The following is a 27,534-nucleotide window of genomic DNA, read 5'->3' as shown; positions in this document are numbered from 1 at the left end:
CTTTCCAAGCTCTGGTCACCGTCTCTCATGAAGTCTCACCACAGTTCCTGCTCCTAGGTTCCATGGGGTTTACCCAGGACCATTCCACTGGGTATTTACACGCAAAACTCAATGCTGTTATTCCTGTCAATAACTTGAATTCCCGTCAATAACACCAATCCAAGAGAATAAAAATTAAAGTGGCATATTCACTCCCTTGCTTAAAACCGGCAGCTTACATGATACGGTACTGCTGATCTTGCCCCAAAACTTAAAAGCACATAGGGTTTACAATTTTCTCTATTTACAAATTCTTTTACGGGGACGTGGTGGGGTCGGGGGTGGGGGTGGGGGTGGGGGACATCTATGCCTTTCATTTATTACCTAAACTAAACATTCATTCCTTTCTCAGATTTTTTTTTTCCAGGTCCTACTCTGTACCAAGGTGCTCATCAAACACCAGGGACGTATTCCATAAAACAGACATGTTTTGCCTTCACTGAGTTTACCAGTCTAGTGAAGGATATAGATCAGCAAACAGCATTTCCATCATATTTTAGGCAACCAGTAAATTAAGATTTTCCAGCTTTCTCGGCTTTTATATAAATTGGTTGAAGCCAAATGGCTTTCCCTTTGAAACACCTGAAATACACCTCAATCAGCCTAGTACAAAGGAGTATTAACATCAATACTACTTTTTGTCTCCATCTGTTTGTCAGATTTTCTCAAAATAATAGCCAAGCAATAAATGACAGCACTTTCCATTTTGACTTTACTTTTATTAACATTTTTAAGAGCTAAAGGAATACAGTAACTACTGTATAAACCAAAATGATTTGGTTAACAATTAATTACGTGTAGATTTACATTAAAATTATAGAAGATACTCCTGGTATTATAAATCCGTGCATAAGTTCTCCACAGGCTTCACATACCAGTATCAAATATATGATAGTCATTCAAACTAATTTCAAGTATGTTCATCTGTACCATTTTAATAAAACTAAAATAATAACCTGGAGCCAAAATTTTTTGGTGCCTTTATTATTGTTATCCTTGCATTCATTATGTGTAATCTATAAGCTTTTTTTTTTTAATTTTGGTAGCCAACAGTACAGATTAAAAATAAATAAAATATGGAAACTGCTTCTACTTGTGGTTAAGAATGTGGACAATGCAGAATATGGATGCACCAACCACCAGAGGAAAAAGAACAGAAAAGCCATGAGAATACGGGATACTCAAAGGTTACAAAACTACAAAGAAGTATCTGTCATTTCCAAAGCTTAAAAAAATGTGGCATTCCTTTCACCTTGATGCAGCATAAGAGTTTCAGCTTAAAAATGCACTATCCAACTACAGCCGTCTCCCCTTATCTGCAGCTTTGCTTTCGGCCCCTTCAGCTATCCATGGGGCAACCGAAGTCAGGAAGCAGATGATCCTCCTTTTATCTCATCATCAGAAGATCTATAGTAGCCTAACGTCACAATCTCTACATCATTCACCTCACTTCATCTCATCACGTAGGCATTTTATCATATCACAACAGCAAAATGGTGAGCACAGTATAATAAGATACTATAAGAGAGAGGGAGAGAGACCACATTCACAAGACTTTTATTATAATATCTTGTTATAATTGTTCTATTATTATTGTTAATACCCTTCTGTGCCTAATTTATAAATTAAACTTATCATCAGTATGTATGTACAGGAAAAGGCAGAATATATATAGGGTTCAGTACCATCTGCATTTTCAGGCTCCAAAGGGGGTCTCAGGATGTACCAGCTATGAATAAGGGGCACTACTGTAATGGTGTTAAGATAACATTTATTAAGAACAATCATTAACATTAATCGATCACTTACTATGATCCAAAACGCTGTTCTAAGTGCTTTACAACTAATTTAACCCTCACAATCACCTTACTACTACTCCCATTTTTATACACCATGAGGAGATTAAGTAATTTGTCCAAGGTCACAAAGCTACTAACGGACAGAACCAAGATTCGAACCTAAGCAATCTGGTCACAAAGCTCAGTCTCTTAACCATTTTGTTCTCCTGCCAAAAATGGCAGAATATGTTCTAAAATTTCAACCTGAATCAAAAATAGAATTCATGATGTCTCATTATGCAATTTCCAAGCTCGAACCCTTGGTGTCTCTGCGTGTATGAGTGGAGAAGGGGAGGGCCCTTAGTAGGGAATTAACAGAGGCAGGACAGGGGAAAACACATTTTTTCACATATTTATAGAATAACTTGTTTAACTGATAGGTACACTAATCTTTTGGTAAACATTTATTTCTGTATCAATTGTCGATTTCGTTTTATTGTTCCATGGGTCTTAAATTAGCATCGCTTAATAAGGCCAATGCCAATACAACGATAAGTGCAAACACGGAAAACCAAACTGCATGGCAATATAAGATTGCAACTCGGCTAACTAAAAATATGCTGAAGTGTTGCTGAAGATTGTAATACAGTAAACTATTTTAAATACAACATTTAAATATTCTGAAGGAGAATTCACACAATTGCCTCAAAGGATCTGTAAACTCAGCTGACAAGAACAGTTACATATAATAAAATTTAAAGATAATCAGTATTATCGAGGACTTCACCCACCCCCAACTTAACTATGAGGTAATTATTTGTCTCCAAGGAGAGTCAAGGATTCCCATGCATTCAGGTAGCGGGAGAGTAAATGAAACGAGGTGGCAGGTCAGAAAAGCACATCAGAATGAAGTCAGAATATCTCGTAAATCTGGTGTTTGTTCCTTAAGCTTCACAAAGTGGCTCAATGCACATGCTCCAACATAATCTGACTACAGGCCTATCACTTGAGAGTCCTTTCAAGGCAATATATTTAAAAAATAATACCCTCCACAACAGTACATTTAGTATTTGGCAATCGGATCAGGGTTTTCTTCCTTTTAAACTGAAAATAATTCTCATATAGTCTTACATTAGTTTCACGGATGAATGGACCTAGAAGATATTTGCTAAGTGAAAAAAGTCAAAGACAAATACCATGTGATTTCGCTTATATGTGGAATGTTTTAAAAATATGTTATTTTTTTAAAAAATCAGTAAAACATTTTTTAAAACAGACATTCAAAAGTACCCAGACTAATAGTTTCATTGGGTAACAGAAAACTAGGCAAAGAAAACCTTCCTAAAAATAGTATTTAAAGTAGATAGTTAGGTATTCATTCATTAAATTAGCAGAACAAGAGGTGGAAGGAGAAAAGGAAAAAAAACCCAAAAAACAGAAAACAGGAATAATATACTTTAAAGTAAAACGTCAAATAAACCTACAATCAACACAAAATGTTGGTGAAAACCAAAATGAGTATCATATAGTTACTTATAGCTTTCTTTTTCTGTTTAGTAGCTCTCCTAGCGATCTGGGAGATCACTTCATCATTCACTTAAATCTCATCAAAAGAAGCATTTTAGATTTTTTTTAACTTTTAATGATGTGTCTTTATATATATAACATCACAGTGTGACTAATTTCCAATGTGGCAGCTTTTCAACTATAGATACCAAAGTAAGTTAACATGATGGCCTGAGTGATACCTTGGTTGGCTAAATGAAAACTCATGATAATCCACAAGAAAAAATTGTGACAACCCCTTTAAAAAGTTCAAAGGTTTAAGATATGAAATGATTTTCAGTGCTTTATGCACGGAAGATCTGGGTACTTTAATGCAAAAATATAAGTATATTATCACATAAAGACTTGCCCCCTTGGACTTACCTTCTTTTTATCCCTCATTGAGCCTTTGCCTCGGACCATTATTTTACATCCTGTTTCTGCTTCAAGTTGTTTAGCAGTAAGTCCTCTAGGTCCAAGGATTCTTCCAACAAAATTAAACTGGAAAGAAACAAAATAGTCACCATATATTATTCACTTGCTTGAATTTATACCTCTTACAATTATTTTAAAATACATTTTTACTTTGTCAAGTTAAATATTTTAAAAAAACCTTTTTTTTAAGCTTATTTATTTTTGAGAGAGAGCTAGCAAGTGCTCATACACGCGCACACAGGGAAGGAGCAGAGAGAGAAGGAGACACAGAATCCGAAGCAGGCTCCAGGCTCTGAGCTGTCAGCACAGAGCCCGACGTGTGTGTGTGTTTGGGGGGAGGCCCTCGAACCCATGAACCGTGAGATCACGACCTGAGCCCAGGTCAGATGCTCCACTAACTGAGCCACCCAGGCGTCCCTCAAGTTAAATATTTTTAATACTAAGATGAAATAAAGCCTTACAGTACTTATGAATTTCTAGCACAGTTTAAGGGTATAATTACAAGAGCTCATTGTTCAGCAAGGAAGTTTCATATGTATTAACACAAATTATAAATTAGGAACAACATGATCTATGTAAACAGGTGCTATACTAAACTGTCCATCAACATGTCATTTAAACCAGAGTACAGTATATTAAAAAGTTTGACAAACTCTTAGATGCCACCCATGAATACAAATGCCTTCTACAAAACTCTGTAATGTTGGCATTCAGGGAATTGTACATCATGTTAAATAGTAATTGCATTTTTTACAGAGATTCTTTGGAAAAATTCTGCTCTCATTTATCTAACAAGAAAAGTAATACTTTCTCCAAAGCAACTATTTAGAGAGAGTTGTAGTTTTGGGTTGGCTGCCATAACAGCAATGGCCAAATTTGGGTTTCACCCTGTACTATTTCAGTCTTTTTTTAAATGTTTTTTTTAATGTTTATTTACTTTGAGAAAGAGAGAGAGAGAGAGAGAGAGAGAGAGAGAGAGAGAAAGAAAGAAAGAAAGAAAGAAAGAAAGAAAGAAAGAAAGAAAGAATGCACGCCAGTGGGGGAGGGACAGAGAGAGAGAGAGAGAGAGAGAGGGAGACAGAATCTTGAAGCAGGCTCCAGGCTCTGAGCTGTTAGCACAGAGCCTGACGCAGGCCTCGAACCCACGAGCTGGGAGATCATGACCTGAGCCAAAGTCAGATGCTTAACTGACTGAGCCACCCAGGCACCCCTTAGGATTTCAGTCTTGAGAGTATATAATATTGTATGCACAATTTTATGTCTGTACCCTTATTTTTTTTTTCATTTCTAACTTTAACTTATACTAGTTTTGACAGGAGCCTTAATAAATAGGACAGTGATAAAGATAACTGTATAAATAATTGCCATCCCTCACTAGAAACTCCCCTAAACACACAGAAACTTCTAGTACAAAGGCCAATGGGAAGCACAGATGGTCTCGGAATACTGGAAAGTAAAATTTCCTCATTCACATGTCAACTGCACGGAAGACAAAAAAAAACAAAAACAAACAAACATGAATAGCATCAATTCCACAAAACCCACAGTGGTTTTTATTTATTTATTTAGCCAAATAAGTACCAATTCTTATGTTTACAGCTTCCTACTTTTCTCTTGCATTTGATCCTACTATTAGTAGATCATTACATACAAGTGATATGGAGCATTCACTGCTCTAAGGGCTCAGGAAGCCAAGGCACTTCTTCAATCTTCTGTACTCCTGTGGCTTTTCACGTTCTCTCACTAAGCTGCTCACTAACACTGCCACATCTTACAAGTGAAATACAAAGCAAAGACAGCTGGGAGAAAGCCCCCTTCCATCAGGGCATTTTGATAAACCTTTTCTACCCCAAGTTAAGACTCACAGACTGATCCTGGAAGCACTTAATCTGGCTCTACAAGATCCCCAATTCTGAAATTTGCCTTCATATTGAAATAAAACCCCTTATCCTTTCCTAGTTCCTTGGCGTATAGTACTTCATCTGCCCCTTTCGTCAACATCAACCCGTCGCCACCCATTTTCACAACGCATCTCCGATTTGAAGAAACTCAAGAACTACACCGTGATTGTTTTAAAAACTCCAAAAGCACATACATCCCAACTGGTACCCAAGCTGCAATACTAACAATCACTAGGAATTTGAAAGTCCCATCAAATAAGCCTCAATTACATAATGGAGAGGACACCACCTAGCAGAGCTGCATCGAGGAGCAGATGTGTGCACAACACGATACATACAAAAGGTTCGATACAAGGTCTGGCGCATAGTGGACGACGAACGGCCTCACCAAGTCCACTACAAACTCACTTTCGGAAACCTCAGGCCCTCCATCAAATACTCAGCTTAGAATGTCCACAGAAGGGGATATGATCCATAGCAAATCTGCCTTACAGAACTCCAGAGAAACTTAATTAACACTCAGACACAGAGCTCTGCAGAAAACCAGAAAGAGAAGATGGAGATGATATGCAGAACAACAACAAACAGGGTCCTAACTTGCAGGTTTTTGTAAACTTTGTCTCCAAGAACAGCATGTGGCTACCTTCCTAAAGGTTGACACTTCAGGCGATCACTTCCAACTGAAGCTTGCAGTGGGGGAGCCCAGTTCACGAACATGTAAGCTCCTAACTCCAATGTTCAGTGCTTCGTACTCCAATTAAGAATAGACAAAGCAGGTTCAAAAAAGACTTGAGAAGGCTAACATGAAACAGATAGTACCAAATAAAGCACCAGGACAAGGGAGCACCCCTTGAGGGAAAAGACTTTTGGTAAAGAAGATAATATCCAAAGAGAACTCCTTTATTACACAGTCCTAAACTATTTTCTAAAAGGACTGCATACATTCATATTCCCAAAAGAAGAGAAGAAGAATTTTTTTTGATCCATTTCCTCTCTAGCACTTCCTATTACCAATGTTTTTTATTTTAGCCATTCTGGTGCACTTGCTGAGTATCTGAATTAGCATTCTCCTGATTACTAGGAAAGTTTATCTTTTTTTTTTTTTTTTTATGTTTATCGTCCAATCCTGTGGACAATGCTTTTATTGTCTATACTTTTTTTTTTTTGATGCACACTTGAAGTTTCTAGACTATTTTTCTATTGCGTTTTTTCATTTTATTAATCAATTTCTACTTTGTGGTTACATTTATAGCAAATACCTTTTCCCATCCTGTGGCTTGCCTCCTTGTTCTTTAATGGTGTTGTATAACTAAATTTAACCAGACTGAATTCATTTTAATGTAGCTCAACTGATCAGTCTTCTTTTCATGGTTAGTGAGGTCTTTCCCCATCCTAAGATCATCAAAATATCCTTCTGTATTAACTTTTAGAAGCTTTATTGTTCTTTCACATTTATGCCCACAGTCACCAGGAATTAATGTCTGTGATGGTACAGCTTTTTCTCTTTACCTCACATGGACACCCAATTGTTCTAGCACATTTTATTGAAAAGACTATCCTTTTCCAATTAGTCTATAGTGCCATCATTCTCATAAATAATATCTATATATACCTGGGTCTATTTCTGAGTTCTCTCTTTTATTAATCTATTTGTTTATCCTTGCTTTACTATCGCACTGTATTGGGGCACCCAGGTGGCCCAGTCAATTAAGAATTCGACTCTTGATCTCAGCTCCAGTCCAGTGTTATGAAATTCAAGGCCTGCACTGGACTCCATGCTTGGTGTGGAGCCTACTTAAAAAAAAAAAAAAAAAAGAAAAGAAAAGAAAAGAAAAGAAAAGAAAAGAAAAGAAAAGAAAAGAAAAGAAAAGAAAAGAAAATTCATACCGTATTAAAAACAAAAAACACCAACACTATATTATGTATTGTAACTTTATAATAAATCTTGATACACAGTACAGTCCACCTTGCTCCTAAGAGTATCTAGGCTATTGCCCTTTGTGTTTCCATACGGATTTTATTTATTTTTTAATATGAAATTTATTGTCAAATTGGTTTCCATACAACACCCAGTGCTCATCCCAACAGGTGCCCTCCTCAGTACCCCTCACCCACCCTCCCCTCCCTCCCACCCCTCATCAACCCTCAGTTTGTTCTCAGTTTTTAAGTCTCTTGTGTTTTGGCTCCCTCTCTCTCTAACCCTTTTTTTTCCCCCCCTTCCCCTCCCCCATGGTCTTCTGTTAAGTTTCTCAGGATCCACATAGCAGTGAAAACATATGGTATCTGTCTTTCTCTGTCCATACAGATTTTAAAACCAGTTGGTCAATTTCTGAAATTATACTGGCAATACCTTTGAGATATTATAACAGAGGTGTCAAAATCATGAGCACATTATAATTTCTTCATTCGGTCAAGTCTTCTTGAATTTCTCTCAAGAATATAAGGCTTTTTTTTTTACTGTGACTTTACTCATTTTTATCAGACTTATTCCTAGATATTTGGGAGTTCAATTTTGCTACTGTATATATTTTTTCATTTTTGTTTCTATAATATGAACACATACTTGATTTTTCTATATTAAATCTTCTATCCGGTAGCTTTTTTTCTTCATTGTCAATTCTCATCCTTTTTCTGTAGGTACTTTTGGATTCTTCAGACAAACAAACCTATCACCTGCGAACAGTGACTGTTACATACCCTCTCCAACCATATGGCACTGGCCAATACAACTTGAGTTCAAAGCCAAAGAAGAGTCTATCATCCTTTTCTTGTTCCAGATTTCAAAAATAAAGTTTTCAACGGTTCACCATAAAGTCTGAAGAAATCTGCAGACTTTTTGTAGATACACGTCACCAGATTAACAAAATATCCCTCTATTCCCTAGTTTGCTGAAGTTTTTTTTTTTTTTTTAATATCTATTTATTTTGAGAAGAGAGAAAGAGCAGGGGGAGGGGCAAAGGAGGAGAGTGAGAGAGAAAGACAGTGAGACAGACGGACAGAATCTTAAGCAGGCTCCACGCTCAGCACAGAGTCCGACGCAGGGCTCCATCCCACAAACCATGAGATCGTGACCTGAGCCGAAATCAAGAGTCAGATGTTCAATGCACTGAGCCACTCAGGAGCCCCATGAAGTTTTGTTTTGTTTTTCTTTTTTCCCATCAGGAGCGGATGTTTAAATTTATCACATTTCTTTACCATCTATTGAGACAACCCTATATTTCCCTTTAATTCTGTTAGTGCAGTGGATTACAATCAATTATCAAATGTTAAACAACCTTTACATGCTTAAAATAAACTCAAGTTGATCTTGATGCATTATCCTTCTAATAAGTTGTTAGGTTTAGTTTGCTAGCACTCCGATTTTTTAAAATTTACATCCATAAATGGAATTGGTTTCTAACATTCCCTTCTCATGATATGCTTCGTGGGTTTTGGTATCATCAAGGTTATTCTGGCCTCAAAATGTGTTGAGATGTATTCCTATTCCCTCCTTTTCTACTCTCTGGATGGCCTTGTAGAAGACATGTTATTTATTCCTCAAATGTTAAATCAATGGTGAAACAACCTGGGCCTAGTGTTTTTCTCTGAGCAAGGTTTTAAATTATGGATTCAGTTCTTTAATTCAGATTTTCCACCTTTCATATGTCAATTGTGGTAACTTGTATTTACCTCGAAATATGCCCATGTTGTTTAAACTTTCGAATTCACTGATGTAAAGCTTACGTCTAATTTTCTTCTCAATACCTACAGGATCTATCATGACGGCTCCCCTTTCACTCCTGACCGGTTAGCTATGTCTTCCTTCTTACCAATCTTCCAGGCTTTTCAAAAAATAGATCTTTGCTTTCGCTGACTGGGATAGACTGGCTTTAAAAAATGGCCACAGGGGCACCTTGGTGGCTCAGTCAGCTGAATGCCCGACTCTGGCTCAGGTCATGATCTCGCGGTTTAGGAATTCGAGCCCCACAACAGGCTCTCTGCCGCCACCCGACCAGTCAGTGCACAGCCCCCTTCAGATCCTCTGTCCTCCTCTTTCTGCCCCTCCCCTGCTCGTGCTCTCCAAAAAACGAAAGAAATACATTAAATGGCCACAATTACCCTTTAGCCTCTAAAGATATCTAGGCCATCTGCAGTGTAAACTCAGTTCCTCGCACCCCTCGACTCTGGGCTAGCACTGTGACTTGCTTTCCAGTACAACATAGAGGAAAGAATGACATTCGCGCTAAAAACCTAAACCTCAGTCTAATGTGCATTTACTCTCTTAGAACACTATTACTCCCACGTAAACAAGCTCAGACTAACCTACAGGAGAAGGAGAATGAAAGACAAGCGACCCTGTCACCACCAGTGTCCCAGCCCATAGCCAGACGACGCGTAGAAGCAGAACTGCCTAGCTGACCTACAGGTGACTACAGACGCAGACCAGAAGAACTGCTCTGAACCCTACCTCAAGGCCCAGCCTGCAGAAGAGAAACAAGGAGGAGCTAAATAAATGACAGTGGCTTTAACATAAGCTGCTGGGGTAGCTTATTACAATGTCACAAGAGCCAACTGATACAAGGACTCTCTTCCTTGGGTGGTTCCTTGTATTTAATTGATTTCTACTCTTGGCTTTATGACCTCCTTCCTTCTACTTCCTCTGGGTTTAATCTGCTGTTTTCTCAGCTTTCTGAAATGGATTCTTAGTTTACTGCACCTTCTTCTTTCCTAACATAGATATATTTTTAAAGCTTTCAAGTAGTCCCCTAAACTGGCTTTAGCCACAACCTAAAGTTTTGATATATAGTATTTCCATTATCATTCAGGTCAAATAGTAGCTACTGAATATTTAAATGTTTTTCTTATCTCAATGATGAGATTTCCTAATTATCTGTTACGGATTTCTAACTTCTACATGATAATCAGAAAACATACCGTGCAGCATGTCAGTCCTGCATTGTTTGTTCAGACTTGGCAGCGTAACATTTGGTCAACTTTTCTAAACATTCCATGGGTGTTCAAAAAAAAAAGGAATTCCTCCATGATTTACTTTTTGTCTATTCCTCCTTGTAGTTCTGTCCATTTTGGTTTTATATGTTTAGAGGCTGTGTTATTTGATATATACAACTTTAAATTATTACAGCCTTTTGTCATTATGAAGTGGCCCTCTATCTCCAATAATACCTTCTGCCACTAAGCCTGATATTCAGAGGTAAAAAATTTTTTCTTGTTTAGTTTTTCATAGTGTATCTTTCTTGATCTGATTATTTTCAATCTTTGGTTAGCCTTATATTACACAGGACTTCTTTACGAAAAGCATCTAGATGAGTTGTTTTTTCACCCCCTCTTGCAAATTCTGGATTTTTACTAACAGCCCATTTACAGTATGTGATTTGTACCTAGCATCTTACTAAGTGCTTCGTACACGCATGACCTCTTTTATATTCCTTTCTATTTTTCCGTCTTCCTTCGGGGTGGGGTGGGGCGGGGCTGAGCAGGGACACAGATGCAAATGAACGTGTTTTCTCATTTTTATTGTTCCTTTCTATTAGCCTCTGTTACATGCTTGTTTACCCCAAACATGCATCACCAAATTATCAAACACTAATGTTACTTTGTACTTTCACCCTTTTCCAATACAACGCAAGGACCCCAGCCTATTTCACTTCACTTATTCCAATCCAGTTTATATGCCATTAGCTGTTTTTCAAAACTTAGGTATACTTTTAAGTCAACAGATTTTTCACTCTATACAGATAATATGCATTTATATTCACCCATACATTTACCATTTTCATTGCTCTTTATTCCTTTCTGAAGTATCTTGTTTTCTGAGGATCACTTTTCTCCTTCCTAAAAAACATCCTTACACATTTCCTTTAGTGAGCATCTTCTGGTAGCCTAGCTTCTCAGTGTGTCCTCATCTGAACAGGTCTGATTTTTGGTGGGTACAGAATTCTAGTTCGGCAGTTATTTTCTTTCAACACCTTTAAGATTCTCTGCCTTGTCTCCTTTTCCTGTTATGCTTCTGAAAAATGAGCTACGAGTCTTAACTGTGGCTCCTCTGAAAGTAACATTTTCTCTCTTTTTTCTTTTGCTACTTTTATGATTTCTTCTGCACTAGTTTTCTGAAGTGTTACCACCACATGCCGAGGAACGGTTTTCATTTTACGGTTCAGTTTCATACATCTGTGACTTTATTGCTTTGGTCTGAAAATCTGAAGCCACACTCCTCTCAAACACTGCTTCTATGCCGTTCTTTCCTAAAACCCAATTACATACATTAGACTTTCTCCCTGGTTTTCTTTCATTTATCACACTGTTTTTCTCTCTCTCTGCCTCTTCATGCTGAGTATTTTCTTCTGAGCTACCTTCCAAATTCACTAATTCGATCTTCAAATGCTTCTAATCTTCTGGAAAACCTGTTTAATTCCAGTTAATCTTTTCAGCTTAATTCTTCTTTTACAGTTCCCATTTCTCTGCCATTTTCTCTAACTTGTCCTTGGTCTCCTTCTACATGCTAAGCATGGCTCTTGCAAAGTCTAGGTCTGACAATTCTAATACCAAAGGTCCCTGTGGATTTGTTTTTATCATTTTGATGTTTCCTCATGTTTTGTTAATGCCATCCTACCTTCTTGCGATTGGGTTATTTGCTAGAGTATGCCAGACACTGGACTTACCAAAGGGCTTACAGAAAGAAGGCCTAGAATGATGTTACCTTCTTCCAGAAGGTTATACCAGGAGGCGTACACATCAGCTCCTCCCAGGGACCCACTGTCACTAGCACCATCCAAGGTCACTTCTTAAAGCAACTTGATGCTGACGTGCACTGTCTGTGAGAACTTGGGAAGTTCTGGTGCATTTTTACTCCTAGAGCACGTTCCCATCAGCATCCCTCCTCTCCTCTAAGCAAAGACTGAGGATGTGGAGGAGTACGCGCGGATAGATTACAGACCCCAACTCCTGCCCCCAAGGTTGAGCCTCTCAGCTGCCTTCTCCAGATTCCGAAAACACACCCAGTGAGAGGGGTCCGTAAATGCCAGGCTTATAGCCTTAATTATCTGCCCTCAGTCTTGCTGGGACTCTGATGTTTTCAAGCAAATGTTTTTTGTACCGTGTCCTATTTTACTGGAAATGCTCTGAATTACTGGCTCCAAATTTACTGGCTGGTCTGAATTACCCTGTTACCCCGTACAAACAGAGACGTCTATGGCACTGTTAAAGATGTTGCTTTTCATCTAAATAGATCTAGAACTCACAGAACTTCGGGCAGTATGAGGTGAAAATGCATCAGTATGAGGGTCTGAGGACGAGAAGCGAGGCGCATACCACAGAAAATCTGTCGACGGGCCTGGCCCTCTCTTCGTTCCTCCTACTCATCTGCCACTTCCTAACTCTACCTGTTTACACAGTGACAGATTCTATAAAACTTCACCCCCTTCAGCCCTTCAAAACAACCTGAACAGAGACACTCTCCCACATTTTGTTTCGTTCGGGTATTTTTCAGTACAACAGAAAATAGGCTTTCATTTTCAAAGTCAACTCAATAAATATCTGAGGTCTGCTGTGTGGTAAAGAGTGAAAGGTACTAGGGTTGAGGAAAAAGAAGAAAAAGAAGGAAGAGGAGGAGGACAAAAAGAAGCTTGCTGCTCTCGTGAAATCTGGGAAAATGCTGTTGCTCTGTTTGTTACCTTGGCTGCTTTTTAAAAGAAGTGGTCTTACCAGCTCTCCTCTCCCTCAGTGATAGTTGTGCTCTGTACAGATCCTCTCCCAAGGCAACTCATATACTAGACACTCCTTTGGAAAAGAACGTCTAGAAAAATACACCGTAAACGGGAGTAATTTAGCCCTTCAAACAAGGAATCCCTACCGTTTTGGATGCGTGGCCTTCGTCACACTGCTTGGCACACAGTGTGTAACACACCAACACTTAGAAGACCCTTCTCGGCCCATCCTCTTCTACTCGTTTCACCTTTTCTGCCAGAACCACAGTGTTAAGATTACAGAGACTCCTCCCACAACAAAGTAATACAATTATTATCTAAATAAAAAAAGAGTCTTAAAACCAGTCAAAACCAACACACATGCAAAACAAAATCTTCCTAAGCTGAAAAATGAACCAATCTCTACTGCCCAAGAATCAAGAGACAACAGCTCGAGTGTGTTGAAGTGCACACCACTGGGATTCTAACACAATCGAAACTGTCAAGGTCATCCTTCTCAAAATGCTGTAAGTGGAGAATAAGAAAAAATTAATCATAGCAGCTGCTTTGTCTACTGCAACCAATTTCCGAGTTAATATCGTTTGCCTTGCATTAAAATTCATTCTGTGTTGATTTATCATGCTACTTCTGCAGCTTCATTCAATTAAAACAATGTCACAACACATTCAAAGAAAATCATTTCAAAGAGCCTGAGTTACCTGCAACTTTAAAGGCCAAAAATGGGCAAGAAAGAAGGGAAAAAAGACATTCATTAACCCCACTGTTTTAAGTCTGGACCTTCTCTGTGGCTCACCAATATTTCTGCTAAATGGCATGTTAATTTCTAAAGACGAGGTGACAAACACAGTCTAATGCTATTAGTTGCTCCTCACTTCATTTTAAATAGAAATGCTCAGATTTTTTGCGATGACAAAACAAAGTGTTACGGCAAATCTTTACATCGACCTTTTAAGAAATCTACAATTAGAGAGAAAATCTTCCTGACACGCTATGAAAACAGGTAACTAACAAAACACAGCTTTCCAAAAGCATTTCAGTGAAACACTTCTAGGAGCTGTTAAAGAGTAATTTCTGCTTAAAATTTTGTAAAAACAATTTAAAAAAGAACATGCACTTCTTTGGACTGCTTTTTGCACAAGAGGTTGATAATCTGTTTATAAATATTGTGTCTGGTACTTATAAGGTGATTTTAGTCAGACAACCTTACATTGCATCTCATATGTGACAAAGTAGGCAGACAACACAAGTGCAGATGTGTATTTGTTGAAGTCCTTCACTTAGCAAATAACAAAAAAAGTGTACCAACTCTAATGTAGTCAAGCCTACCTTATGCAAGGGTGTTAAAATGAAAGAAGAGGCATGGTTATTTGGTAGCACAACTGATTTTATTTTAAAATAACAGAATGATAAGTTGTCTGATTTACTGTTCTAGTGATTGGCTCCAGACTTATGGCAGTTAAGGAGAAATTAATAATGCAGATTAAATCAAAAGTGTGCTACAGCACAATGTTCTTCCAGGATTCAAAAACCATTATCCAATCCAGCAAAGAAGTTGCTCTTGTCACGTATGAACAAATGAAGTTTCAACGCGTCTTTTTGATTTTCGTATTCATCTACTCATTAATGCAAATGAAGAAACCAACCAATATTCATGTCAGAACCATATTCATTCATCAATTCAAACCATGGGTTCTGGCCAGAGATACAAAAGTTCAGCGAAAATCAATGACAGCATTGTGTAAAACACACATACACACACATCAAAAACAAAAAAACAGATTGAATATACCAAGTTGTCTTGTGCTTTTTGGAGACAGAAATGTCTTATCCCTTTTCTACCTTCATACTTATTCTAGATAAGCAAGTAAGTCTCCTTATGCTACACAGTCATTATCACAGGAAGCTTTTTTTATAAAACCTGTCATATAGTAGACCTTTATAAACATCTTCTGTTGGTGGCACAATGCTACGCAAGAAGAGTCACTTACACCAGGAGATGTGAAGAGGGGGAGGAGTAACCGGTAATAACCAAAATATGAAACTGTGGCACATAAATTTGTATATCCTAAATTACACGAAATCTTCATCCTTTGAGTGTAAGATATAATTGGGAAAGAAGCTGAAAGCACTCAAAACAAACTCAGGTGACTAAGATGATCGTTTTTCTAGAAGCTAAAATAACAAGTGCTTCGGAAAACAGTATTTTACCAATTAAAATAAAAGTTGAGCAATTTCTGAAGTGTATATGAGTTCCTGTGCTGCATATAACTCTTCGGTAATTTTTTACCATGAGAATGAAAAAAACCACTATATGATTTCTGTGAACACTTTTAACTGATTTATCCAACAATGTGAATAAATATTAGCTTCTTCTACGTGCTATATACTTCATGAGGCACTATAGATTTAAAAGCAAAACAAGGACCAGGTACTACTTTCTGACTCCATGAGATGATCTGCACGAGACACGTCCATCACTGGATACCATGTGATAAGGGCTGTGCGGGGTGGGTGCACTGTGCTCTGAAATCCTCACTTTGGAGAGGACAACTGTCTCTAGGAATCAGAACACAAAATCACAGAAGGAAGAACACTTGAGCTCAACAGTATGTGTTGAGGAGGATTTGATATGTTTTGTGGGAAGGAAAAAGAGAAAGGCGTTACAGGGAAGAAAAATTAAAAGCACCTGCCACTTTTCATAGAACAGTGAATTATGTGTCTAAACATAAGGGTAACAGCAAAAATAAAGGTTTAAAAAGTAGTTAGGGACTTTTTTAAGGGCCTCCCGTAAAAGAGTTTGGACTTTACACTGTCAAAACTACTGTCTTGTTGGCTTTCACTGCCTTCATATTCTGATTTTAATTGGTTAAGTAATGCTTGTTTTCCAAAGCGCTCGTTCTTTAGCTTCTAGAAAAATAATCCTGAGATTCAAGATAAATTCCAAATGACAAAATCAGTGACGTCACAGAAACAAAACAAATGTTATTTCCACCTTCCATTTCAACACGGAAGTTATTAACATGAGCACAATGACGATGCCATTCAACATTTCTCAGGTATTGAACACGCTGAGGTATGTTTTATTCGGAGTGTTCTGGTGTGAGGGCGCTTCTATGCTTAGCACTTCACGTGCATTAAGTCACTTAATCCTCATAACACTTTTGAAAGACAGCTACCATGTCATCAATATTTAATCTGTGAGAGGTTACAAAAGTAGTCCCAATCCTACACCTACATTAAACACAGAATTTTGACACTTAATTCGTATAATGCCTCTCTTCTAAAGACCTTAAACGATATACCCTAAACCACACCAGAAACCCATATTTAGTTTTCTCCTCCCTGTGTTTGGTATGAAGTTTACAAAAACTCTCTTCAGATTCAAGTTTACTTTTAGAGTCCAAATTGTGTTTTTATCATTTCTTCTCCACTTATCCCAAAACATGCCATCACTCTACTACTGTTACATAACCACACCCTACCCTTCCGGTATCTTCATCTATCTTTTACCCATTGGGATCACAGCTTTAACAATCATCGTATACATCCTTTTTACCTTAACTGAACCTTTTATGTGAATGAAAATCTTGATGTGATCATTACTCGATCCACGTATTTCAATGAAAACTATGTATAACTTAAAAAAGGAGAGAAAGAAAAGAATATGATGATTTGAGTCCAAACTGAGCTTACAAGGGTCACTTCAAACCCTGAAGATGAGTCTACAAGATTAAATATGTAGTTCTGACCATGGATTATGAATACTATCTAAGGCTCTTTGATTTTTAACTTTTGCTGCATAAATATTATCACCTCACACACGATTTGAAAATTATTAATTCCTCTCTTAAAGTGAGCTTTTTTTTTTCCTTAGCGCAGAGTTTATTAGTCAAATGTGATAACTTTTATACCACCTTGGTTCAATGTTCCTACACTGTGGAGAACAACGAAGTTTACAGAGGCTTTTAATTACTCTTTTCTGTTAATAGAGTACGTTTTTCATCTGTTACTCTTGGTTCCTCTACAATATTGTTACAAAATCTTCTCCTGTGTTCTCTACTTTAAATGAATAGTACCACTACCAGAGCCCTCTCTCATTCTTAGCCTCCATATATAATAGACTAAGAAATCTTAAAGGTTTTCATTATTTAACCTGTCCCCTATTCTTTATTTCAACTTCGCTGCCTCAGTTCAGGCCCTTGTTACCGTATAACAGTACTGTGAGGGCAAGGGTTACATCTTTTCTTGGATCTGGTGCCTAGCACTTGGCCACACACAGTTCTGGAATAAAAGAATGATGCCAAAATTGTACTGTTTTATACTGAGGTCTTCTCAGCCTTCGTGTTTCTAATTACGTTACAATTTTAGGTTTCTCCTTTGTTTTAATCTGTTAAAATTGCAAATGTATACTGCTTTCATACAATGTCAGAAATAAAAAGGCAAGAAACGAATATCAAAGCAATCATTGTCCTCTAACCCCAAAGAATACAACAGAGATACATTTTTTTTTAAAGCTCAATCAATTCCTTATCAAATAATAAAGAAAAACTTATCACACCAATATGAAGCATGCAGATGGTCAAGTTCATGCTAGGGATATTGTTTTTGGACTGGGGACAAACAGTGTTCTATGGTAGGTGAGAACCAGATTTCAGGAAGTGCCTAATTTAACTACAAACTGTTTTAAAGGCAAGAATTTATTAAGACATGTAATGCTTTCCCAATGAAATAATTTAGTGAATTTAGTTCCAAGGCTAGTTGTTGAAAAATTTTGACTGCAATGTTCCTAGAGTAAAGGCAGGTTCCATCAAAAACTACAGTTTTCAGCTCAAATTCAAACCAAAAGAAAGTATAAATAGGAGTTCATTCACTCATAAAATAAATTTAGGTCATCTACTATACCCAGGCACTAAGATGGGTGGTCAAGCTTAAGTGGTACAATCTTCAACTACCCCCAGAGCCCATTTTGTTTGCCAGTTTTGGAGGCAAGAGGGTAAGGATCAGGAAGATTGTTACCACGTCACTCAGTACCAGGGGACAACGCTCCCTCCCTCAAGATAGGCCAAAAGATCAGTATCTCGAATTTTCCTTTAATATGTAACAAATACCTCAATGTTCAAGGAATATGAATAGCTCTGAGAATCAGATTTCTCTCCAATTTTTGTATTATACTCCTTTGGTTATTTCAGGGACAAGATCAGAGATATATGGAGGTTAGATATCAGTGATTAGGTATGCAACTGATTGATAAATCCCTCAGAACAGTAATTTTAACAGATCAGATCCTAACATACTTTTTGGATGAGATAAATCATAGACAAAACTTTGTACCTCACCTGAAAACATTTCTTGCAAGTAATACTCCCCTAAAAATAAACTCTGTTTTCTAATCTGTTCTTCTGAACACTAATTCCTTTTAAATATTAAAATGCATCACTTACAAAATAAAGCATTAGCATTTTAAGACTCTGAAAAGGCTTGTTCTTTTTATAATTGTTAAACTTTGAGAAAACATGAGCTAAACAAAAATGTATTGTTCTCAGACTATCTTGAAATCCTTTTTGGAATAACTTCTATTAACATACCAACATATTTAATGTATCTCGGACCATAAAGACCCTATTAAATATCTCATACAGAGCAGGTCTTAATATGCCCTTATATAGTGAAATAAAAGGGAAATTTCCAAACCAACACCAAAAAGACAAAAGTCACAAAATTAACCCTCACTAAATTTATCTGTTTCAAGTTCACGGGGCGCCTGGGTGGCTCACTCCATTAAGTGTCCAACTCTTGGGTCTTGGCTCAGGTCGTGATCTCACGACTCATGGGTTTGAGCCCTGCGTCGAGCTCTGCACTGACAGCACAGCACGGAGCCTGCTTGGGATCCTCTCTCTCTCTCCCCCCGCCCCCCCCCCCATTTGTGCGTGCGTGCGCCCACTCTCTCTCAAAATAAATAAATAAATAAATAAATAAATAAATAAATAAAGTTCAAAGTCAACAGTAACAGTTTCTCTGCCTAGAACTTAAAGATATGCTCAATATCGTCAAATGGTACTGCCAAATTCAAATCTCCAAGAGATTAATATCGAATCTGAAACACTTCACAACTGCACTCAGTGAAAGCATATGCCAACCTTCCCGAAAATCAACACTCTGTCTTCAGACAGATCTTACTTTTAATGTATTATATTTTCACCCATAATTAAGATCCAATCCAGGCAAAAACTGGGCCTTAACCTGGGTACTGAAAAAGGAGACTTTACAGATGATTACATTTTGATTTAATGTCCATTAAACAATGGACATTTCTAAGAACAAAGGTGAAAGTCGTTTACGTGAAGACTCTTGGTTAATTCTTTCACCACAATAAGGAAGCCACAACAGTCCGAAGCTCAAAGGCCTAACGAAAGATAGCAGACTGCACTGCCCCCGCGTCTCCTCATGATCCATCCCAAACAGATGCTAGCTCAACATCCAATATGCAGGAGACAATCTTGCGAAATGGGAGAAAAGCAATAACCCTATACTCTATACTAGATCAGAAGCTATGGCTAGCCGCGTTATATCTGTGAGCTCAGGGAACTGAACTGAAGGGACTTGAGACTCTTGGTCCACCATGAGCAGATGACTGTTACGAGACTACAGGATGTGATAAGTAATTATAAAGCTACAATATTAATTACGGTTGCCAGGCTGGGATCTTTGTTGGGAAAAATATTTGAAAATGCATTTATCCATTTTACAAACCTTTGACAATTCTCATCATGACAGCCTATACCCATGACCCACCTTTCAAAGCTACCAACATTCAAAACTAAAACCCATTGTAAAAACGTCAGAAAATCAGAGTTATGTTCATATTAAATATCTAGAGAACACCTCACTACCATTTCACATCATGTCCCGAACAAAGTTTGGCAACCTAATCTGTTCACATATATACTAGAACGACTAAGATCCCTAACAGCTAGACCTTGACATTTGAAACTTATCTACCACTGTGGCAGATCCTATAAAACAATTTCTCACAACTCAAAACTGAATAACTAGGTAAATTTAATGACAGAATTATTACTGACTCATTGAAACATAACATCTTTTACTTGTGTCAATCGTTAACTTCATTCACATACTGCTTTATAAAATCTCCATGGATTCAAGCAAGTCCTTAATAACTCAATCAGCCAAATTACCAGTTTGATGGCCTATGTATAACTGTAATCTTCATTCATGTCTGTCACTTTATGAATGTATGATAAACTGAAACAGTCTTAAATATTTAATGCAATATATTCTATCTTTCATTCAAGACTGTGGGCTCGTTCAAGGATGGAATTTTTTTTTATGTTCACAATCAGAAGAACCGTATCGAGCGCTCTATCATATGCCATATATTTGTTACCTTTATTCTGCCAAACAATTTTAGGAGGGGACATTATAATTTAATGGACGAGGAAACAGATTCTAAAAAATTAACGTGTGCTCAAAGCCAATGGGATAGTCTGGATGATTTGTCAGCAAATATCTAGTCCAGTCCCCTTCTCACTGAGTTGATAATGCAGTTTCTTAACCTCGGTGCTACAGACACTCGGGGTAGGATAATCATTTGTTGTGGAAGGGCTGCCCTGTTCATTGTAAAATGTTCAGCAACATTCCTGGCATTTACCTGCTAGATGCCACTAACTAATACCCCTTCCCCTGTAGTTCTGCCAGACCCAAATATCTCCAGATATTGCCAAATATCCAAGAGGGGCAAAATCACCCATCGTTGACAATCACGGAGCTAATGGAATGTTAGCAGATGGGAGCAGAGGCCTTACCTGTGCCGAGGCAATCAGGCTTGGCTCTGGCACTCCGGTGACCTGCCACGAGAAGAGCATGCTCCGAGTAGCTTTTGCCCCTTTGGACTGAGCCCAGCAAGAACACAAAGATCTAAACCCACCTGCAGCTGGTCTAGGTCAAGTTCGGCTAAGCCCAATCAACAAAATCTCAGCCCCCATACAGCAAAGGCTAAAGAGCACAAAAACCAATGCTTGTTATTTTAAGCCAGTAAGGTTTAGAATAGCTTCCTTTGGAGCATTATTATGGCAATTGCTGACAAATACAGCCAGTAAGGGAGTAAAGCCAAGATTCAACACTGAGGCCTGTCTGGCTCAAAACCCCACTACTAAACAACTATGTCAAAGAGTTTTCTCAACGAATTAATATCCCTACCTCCAGGATGTGTTTGGAATACAGCAGAGATGCAATATAAGTCTGCTTTGTTAATAACTGTAAGTATTAATAAATATCAATTTTGAAAAAAATCTCAGTTCATTTTCAATATGCTACTCATATTACCTTCCCCTTCCCACATCATTAAGCCACTGATTCAGAAACGCTACAAGGAACATTATACCACACTATTTCATTTCTCAAACACTAAATCTGAAACTTTCTTCTCCTATCAGTCCCAGAGCTATACAGAACCAAGTCCAAAACAATACCTCCAAATTAACACGTACTTCTATAAAATAAGTTGCTACGTGCAAATGCAAAGGCCAAGTTTAAAATAAAAGCTTAGTAGTGTTTGAAAGAGTGCAGCCTTCACAAGGTTATGAACAAGTATCTGTGGTACATCTACCATTGACCAGACACTATTCGAACCAGCAAGAAGACAAAAAGAGACACTATGCCCACCCTCACAGATCCTGCATTCTGGTTAACGCTTCTATAGTATTACGGCATTTTTCAAGTGCTTTTCATGTATTAACTCACTTACAACTCCTCATAAACCTGTGAGACTTACTATCTCCTTAGAGATGAGAAAATGGAAAACCATAAATGACAAATAACCTGCCCAAAGTTACAAAGTAAGCTGGCAGAACCAGCCTGCAGTCTGGGTCTGAATCCATCCTTCCCACTACTATGTCACATGCCCCTTCAAAGTTTTAATAATTTGTGAGTCAAATAGGATGAATTCACTCACAAAATCAAGCTTAGACACAAACGGGAAGGGTGGAAGAGAAGCATAATTCATGATCTCTAAGATACACTAAGTGAAAAAATGCCAGAATAAGAATGCGTATTTGTTTCACCGTGGCCAATATCAAACTCGCAATTCTGAAATAAATCTTTTCCCTTACTGCCAAAATCTGACACATTCCCTTGTTTTACTTTAATACTTTTTTTTTTTCAAAAGCTGACATAAAGTTCCTAATATAGGTCATAAAACAGTTGCTACTCATTTGGTACAGATTAATAACCTCAAAGAAAAAAATTCTTAAATTTTTATGACAAGTTTAATTATCTTAATTCTTATAACAGGATTCTTACATGAAACAGAACTTAAATTCTTATAACAGAAAATTAAAATTAGGGCATTACAAAATTATCTGGAGAACCAGCATGGTTTTATATCCGTTTCTCTCCTCTCGTGAATTGTAACCGAATTTCTCACTTAAAAAGCATGGTTAAAATAGAAACTTTGGGGTGCCAAGAGGCATCTGCAACGCACACACACAGCTGCCTGTCTGATATGCCCAGTCCTGGATGTGTAGCTTCAAAGTCAACAGCTCTCCATCAGAGCCTCGCCTCCCCAGAGGGCTCCTGCCTCAGTCTTTCCACCGCAGGCACTGACGGCTCTATTACTCCAACTGCTCAAAACATTCAAGCTCGACCTGACTTCTTCCCCTCATGCTCGATACCCAATCTACCAGAGCAAGTGTTACTGGCTCTAAATAGCGGGATCCAAGAATCTCTAAGTCCTTTGGTTCAAGCTCCTCTTCTGCCCCCTAGCCGTGTCCCTGTTGCCACCACTGCCCCAGCAGCCAGAACGAATCGTTAAAACCCAGCTAACTAGCTCACATCACTCCTTGGCTCAAAACCTGTGACCCAGAACGGTGTCTGAAATCCCTGCTGGGTCCCACAGCCCCTACAGGACACGGCCCCTCTGCTAACTCTCTAACCTTGCATCCGACCACACTTCCCAGGCACACTCATGCCTGTCACCGTACTTGCTGTTCGCTCTGCCTGGCATGTTCTTCCCCCAGATAATTTCCATGCCTTCCTCCCCATCACTTGGTTCACATCTCTGCATTCCCTCCATCTGAGAATAGATACTTTTACTATAAGTACATAGCCACCAGTTAGAGGCTTAGCTCAACTTATTTGCTGCCATAGCACTGACTGCACCTAAAGTAAACATTCATTTGTGGGCTGTGTGTCTCTGGACTGCAACGTCTGCTCCGCAAGAGCAGAGGCACTGTGTAATTCACCACAGTACTTGCTTCCTGGAACAACGCTTGGCAAACGAACCACCTGTTAGCTCGGCTTATTCTGATGATAAACAAGTAAGAGCAGTGCCCCTCAAACTTCACCATGCGTCAGAATCATCTACAGGGCCTGGAAGGCAAATGGCTGAGTCTTGCCCCTGGAGTTTCTGATTCAGCTAGACTGGGATGGGGCTTGAGCGTTTACAAGTTCCCAGAAGGTAGGGGTACGATAGTCCTGGGAACCCCATTTTGAGGACCTAAACAATATTTTGCTGCAAGACACCTGTCAGCAACAGGATTTGACCATGGCAGTGAATCCCAACTGGCAGAAGAAAGAAGCAGAGTGAAAAGATACCTCCAGACCCACACTATAAAATATATCCCTTCTGACTTAGAGGATTGTATGATACAAGTCTTAAATAATGCAATATAAATATCCCTTCATTGCACAGGATTTTTTCTTTTCCAGAAGAATGGGGACCAGGCAGATCAAGGTTATAGTCTCTAACAAGGTCTTATGATCTTACATATTCTATGTTAATGACTAGTGTTGAAACTTTATCCTTTCGAGTTTAAACAATGAGATGAGAAGGCTGATATGCTTTAGGAGATACTGAAACACCAAACAGCAGTAGACTCGAATTGGGACAGCTGCCCAAATCACAACTTCCTATCTCTAGGAATCATTCCAGTCCTCAAGTGCGGGACCCGAGAGACCATGTCTAGGTTATGTTATGTAACCTCCCATCCCCACTCATGGCAGATTGATCCAAAACACATTTTCTCTCCTAAGAACCTGAAGTTTGAAGATAAAGTCTGGGAGGCACTGAAGCCAAATTATGTTAAGAGCAAAGAGAAAGTCCAAATTCCTGATGCTGAGCTTCTCAAAGCTGCACCACACTTGCTCTCTTTCTCAAAAATAAATAAAATATTTAAAAAAAAAAAAAAAGAAAGAAAGAAAGAAAGAAAGAAATGCAACTTGTGAAATGTCAAAGCTTCTTTCCATTAATCCAACTTAAGGCATTTACTTTCCATCTTCCGACTAGTATACTGTCCACATAATCAATGAGTCTTAGAGTGTACATCACATTTTGACCTTATAATACCAACTCCTTGCAGAATAGCTCTCTGAAACCTAGCAAAATACCACCAAATCGCCTTTTTATTCAATAGCTGGAGCCAATTTGTATAAATACTATGTATATAGGGAGTACGTGGTAAACAACAAAAACACAGGTTCTTGTTTTAAGTACCTTGTTTTCTGTTGGGGGAAAAATAAATTTAAAAATATCAGATAGTAAATGCCACTGCAGAAAAATAAAAAGACTTACGTGAAACAACGAGTACTAACCAGATTGCTTTTAGAGAAAATGGTGAGGGGAGTGCTCTCTGAAGTAACACTTAAACTAAAATCTTAAATCAGTGTACAGCTAACCTAAAGGTACTTAGGCTGAGAATACACCTGACTTGTTCTAGCAGCCAATGTGACTACACTGTATTGAGGAAGAGGACAAATCACTTAAGATGAAGTCAGAGAGAAGAACCATATGACGTACGTAGGGCTCTGTAACAAACACAAAGAGTTTGGAGCTAAATACAAATTAACTGGTACAGGACAAAGACGCTACTTGCTACAAGATGTTTATGGAGTGTAGCTGAGCAAGAAACAAGAATGAAAAAGACAAAACACAAGAAAAAAATTATCAGGAGCGCTTGTCATACAAATTTTAGATCTGAGAGGAACCTCAGTTGTCACACAGTCCAACCTCTCATTTTACTGAAAGGATGGCGTGGCCCAGGCTGCGGCTTCTCTGCAATCGGGTTAAAGATGAGCAGAGAACTGTATCCGGTGCTCTCTGTGACGTTAAGGCCAAAGCTGTTTCCGTATCTCTGGCCTTAATTTGAAATCTAAAACCAAGTCTTTACCGTGTGCATTTTCAAAAGTGACATAACAGCACTTAAATGAAAACATTATTTTAAAAATGTTTTTAAACTGCCCACGCCAAATTATTCACACCTCTAGTCCCTCACAGGGCATTTTTTTTTTCAGCAGCTGACAATGCTTATTTACCACCAGCTATATCCCTTCCCAAAGTATGTGAAGCAGAAAAAAAATTGAATAAAACAACAAAATATACTTACATCTGGATATTCTTTTACAGGCACATAAAGTTTCTCTTGTAACTGAACAATAGGTCCCACAGCGTCAGGCAATTCTGCACTCCTTTTCTCTGTACTGCCATTTAATGTGTCATTGTACATGTCTTTCCGTACTCTGCTAATTTCTGTTAAAAGTAAAAATTTTAAATGTGTTAGACAAAAAAATATTCTTGCTAGTCCAGGAAAAAAAAAATTAAAAAAAGAAGGTAGGGAGGGGTTTCATTGATAAGGTGTTAAAGAGTAAAGAACTGTTAACCTATTCTATCATTTCCTGGATTAAGTCTATGTTTAACAGGACTATAGCTTTAATTAATTGTTACCAGGAATCAAATTTGTATCAACGAAATAATATATTTTATTTAAATTAACTTCGGAGCCCACGCTCTTAACCACTATGAGATAAACCTATTATTTTACCTAATTTCTCCATACCTAAATGAGGCCATTCATTCCAAATGAGAACTTTAGTCAAATAAGAATGTCTATCACACAAAACTAATACCAAAGGCTCTTTTATACTTCAGAACTAATCCGTCTGAATGAGATTTAAACTGGACTACTTCCTTAGCTATTTTAGGTATCTGGATAAACACACGTCCAGTAGATAACACAGATTTTAAGTTCAGAAGTCTAGATTGATACACAAATGTTAGTTAAGGCTATAGGAATAGATGTCTTAGAGAGGATATAGGGAGAAGAAAGGACCAAATCCTAGGAAAAGCAACATTTAAGGAGTAAAGAAGAGAGATCCAAACCAAGAACTGGAGGTGAACAGAAGTAAGAAGAGAGGTGTCAAAGAAGCTGAAGAATAACAGAACCAAGGACAAGGTGATCAATAGTGTCAAATGCCACAAAAACATAGTAATAAGGTAAAGAGCAAAATAGGGTACTTTGAATTTGACCACTAAGCCACTGGTGATCAGAGAAGTTTCAAGGAAAAGATGGTTAAAAGAGATCAAACTACATTGCATTAATGACTGAAATATAAGAAAGAAAGCAGAAATACCTAGGGTCAATGACTTTAAAAAGAGTTTGGGAGACAGTGCGAGGGAACGCGTGCATGCAAGCACAAGCACGTGCACACAAGTGGGGGAGGGGCAGAGAGAGAATCCCAAGCAGGCTCTGCACTGTCAGCCGAGAGCCCAATGCAGGGCTTGAACCCACAAACTGTAAGATCATGACCTGAGACAAAAATCAAGAGTCAGACACTTAACCGACCAAGCCAACCAGACACCCTGGTCAATGACCTTTTAAAAAGTTCCCAGACATAAATATATTTCTTATAAGAAAAAGTATAAGAAATCTACTTAAATGAATCAAGACTTGAACAAAGAAATCAATTCTTTCAAGAATTCTTCATTAAGTTTCCAAGACGACGTGTTAGAGGACAGGCCCTGCCCATCGGAACATACCGTCTAATAAGGGTTGTCACTACTAAATTAGCTGGATGCCTCTATAAATGTCTCTCCATGCTACAGAAAGGGGGGGAAAAGGCTTGTGTCCATTACAATTTAAAGGTAAAATGGGCTTTATTTTTATAATGTATTTTGTATACCTTCCAAACATGGAATTTCAATCTGTTGCGATTAAGGAACTATGAAATATGAATGTACAACACTTTAATTTTCATAACTAGTTATTTATATCTCTTTGTTAAATAAAACCCACCATACCAAAAAGGCATGATCAAAGGTGTTCTTACCCGGTTATATAGTCT

The 27,534-nt window shown here is 38.1% G+C and overlaps 1 protein-coding gene across 7 annotated transcripts in view; it reads right to left on the bottom strand.

Moving 5' to 3' along the window:
• Window positions 1-27,534, bottom strand: part of QKI (QKI, KH domain containing RNA binding) — a 151,508-nt gene that overhangs the window by 87,061 nt on the left and 36,913 nt on the right. For all 7 annotated transcript variants that reach the window (XM_042987503.1, XM_042987501.1, XM_042987500.1 and 4 more), the window contains exons 2-3: window positions 25,800-25,942; window positions 3,747-3,863 (exon numbers count right to left, since the gene is read on the bottom strand). In XM_042987503.1, the coding sequence (XP_042843437.1) occupies window positions 3,747-3,863; window positions 25,800-25,942 (260 nt within the window). The remainder of the gene's footprint in view (window positions 1-3,746; window positions 3,864-25,799; window positions 25,943-27,534) is intronic.

This window comes from Panthera tigris, chromosome B2 (assembly GCF_018350195.1).
Source record: "Panthera tigris isolate Pti1 chromosome B2, P.tigris_Pti1_mat1.1, whole genome shotgun sequence".
In the NCBI taxonomy this organism is placed as follows: Eukaryota; Metazoa; Chordata; class Mammalia; order Carnivora; family Felidae; genus Panthera; species Panthera tigris.
This window is presented reverse-complemented; position numbering and strand designations above follow the sequence as displayed.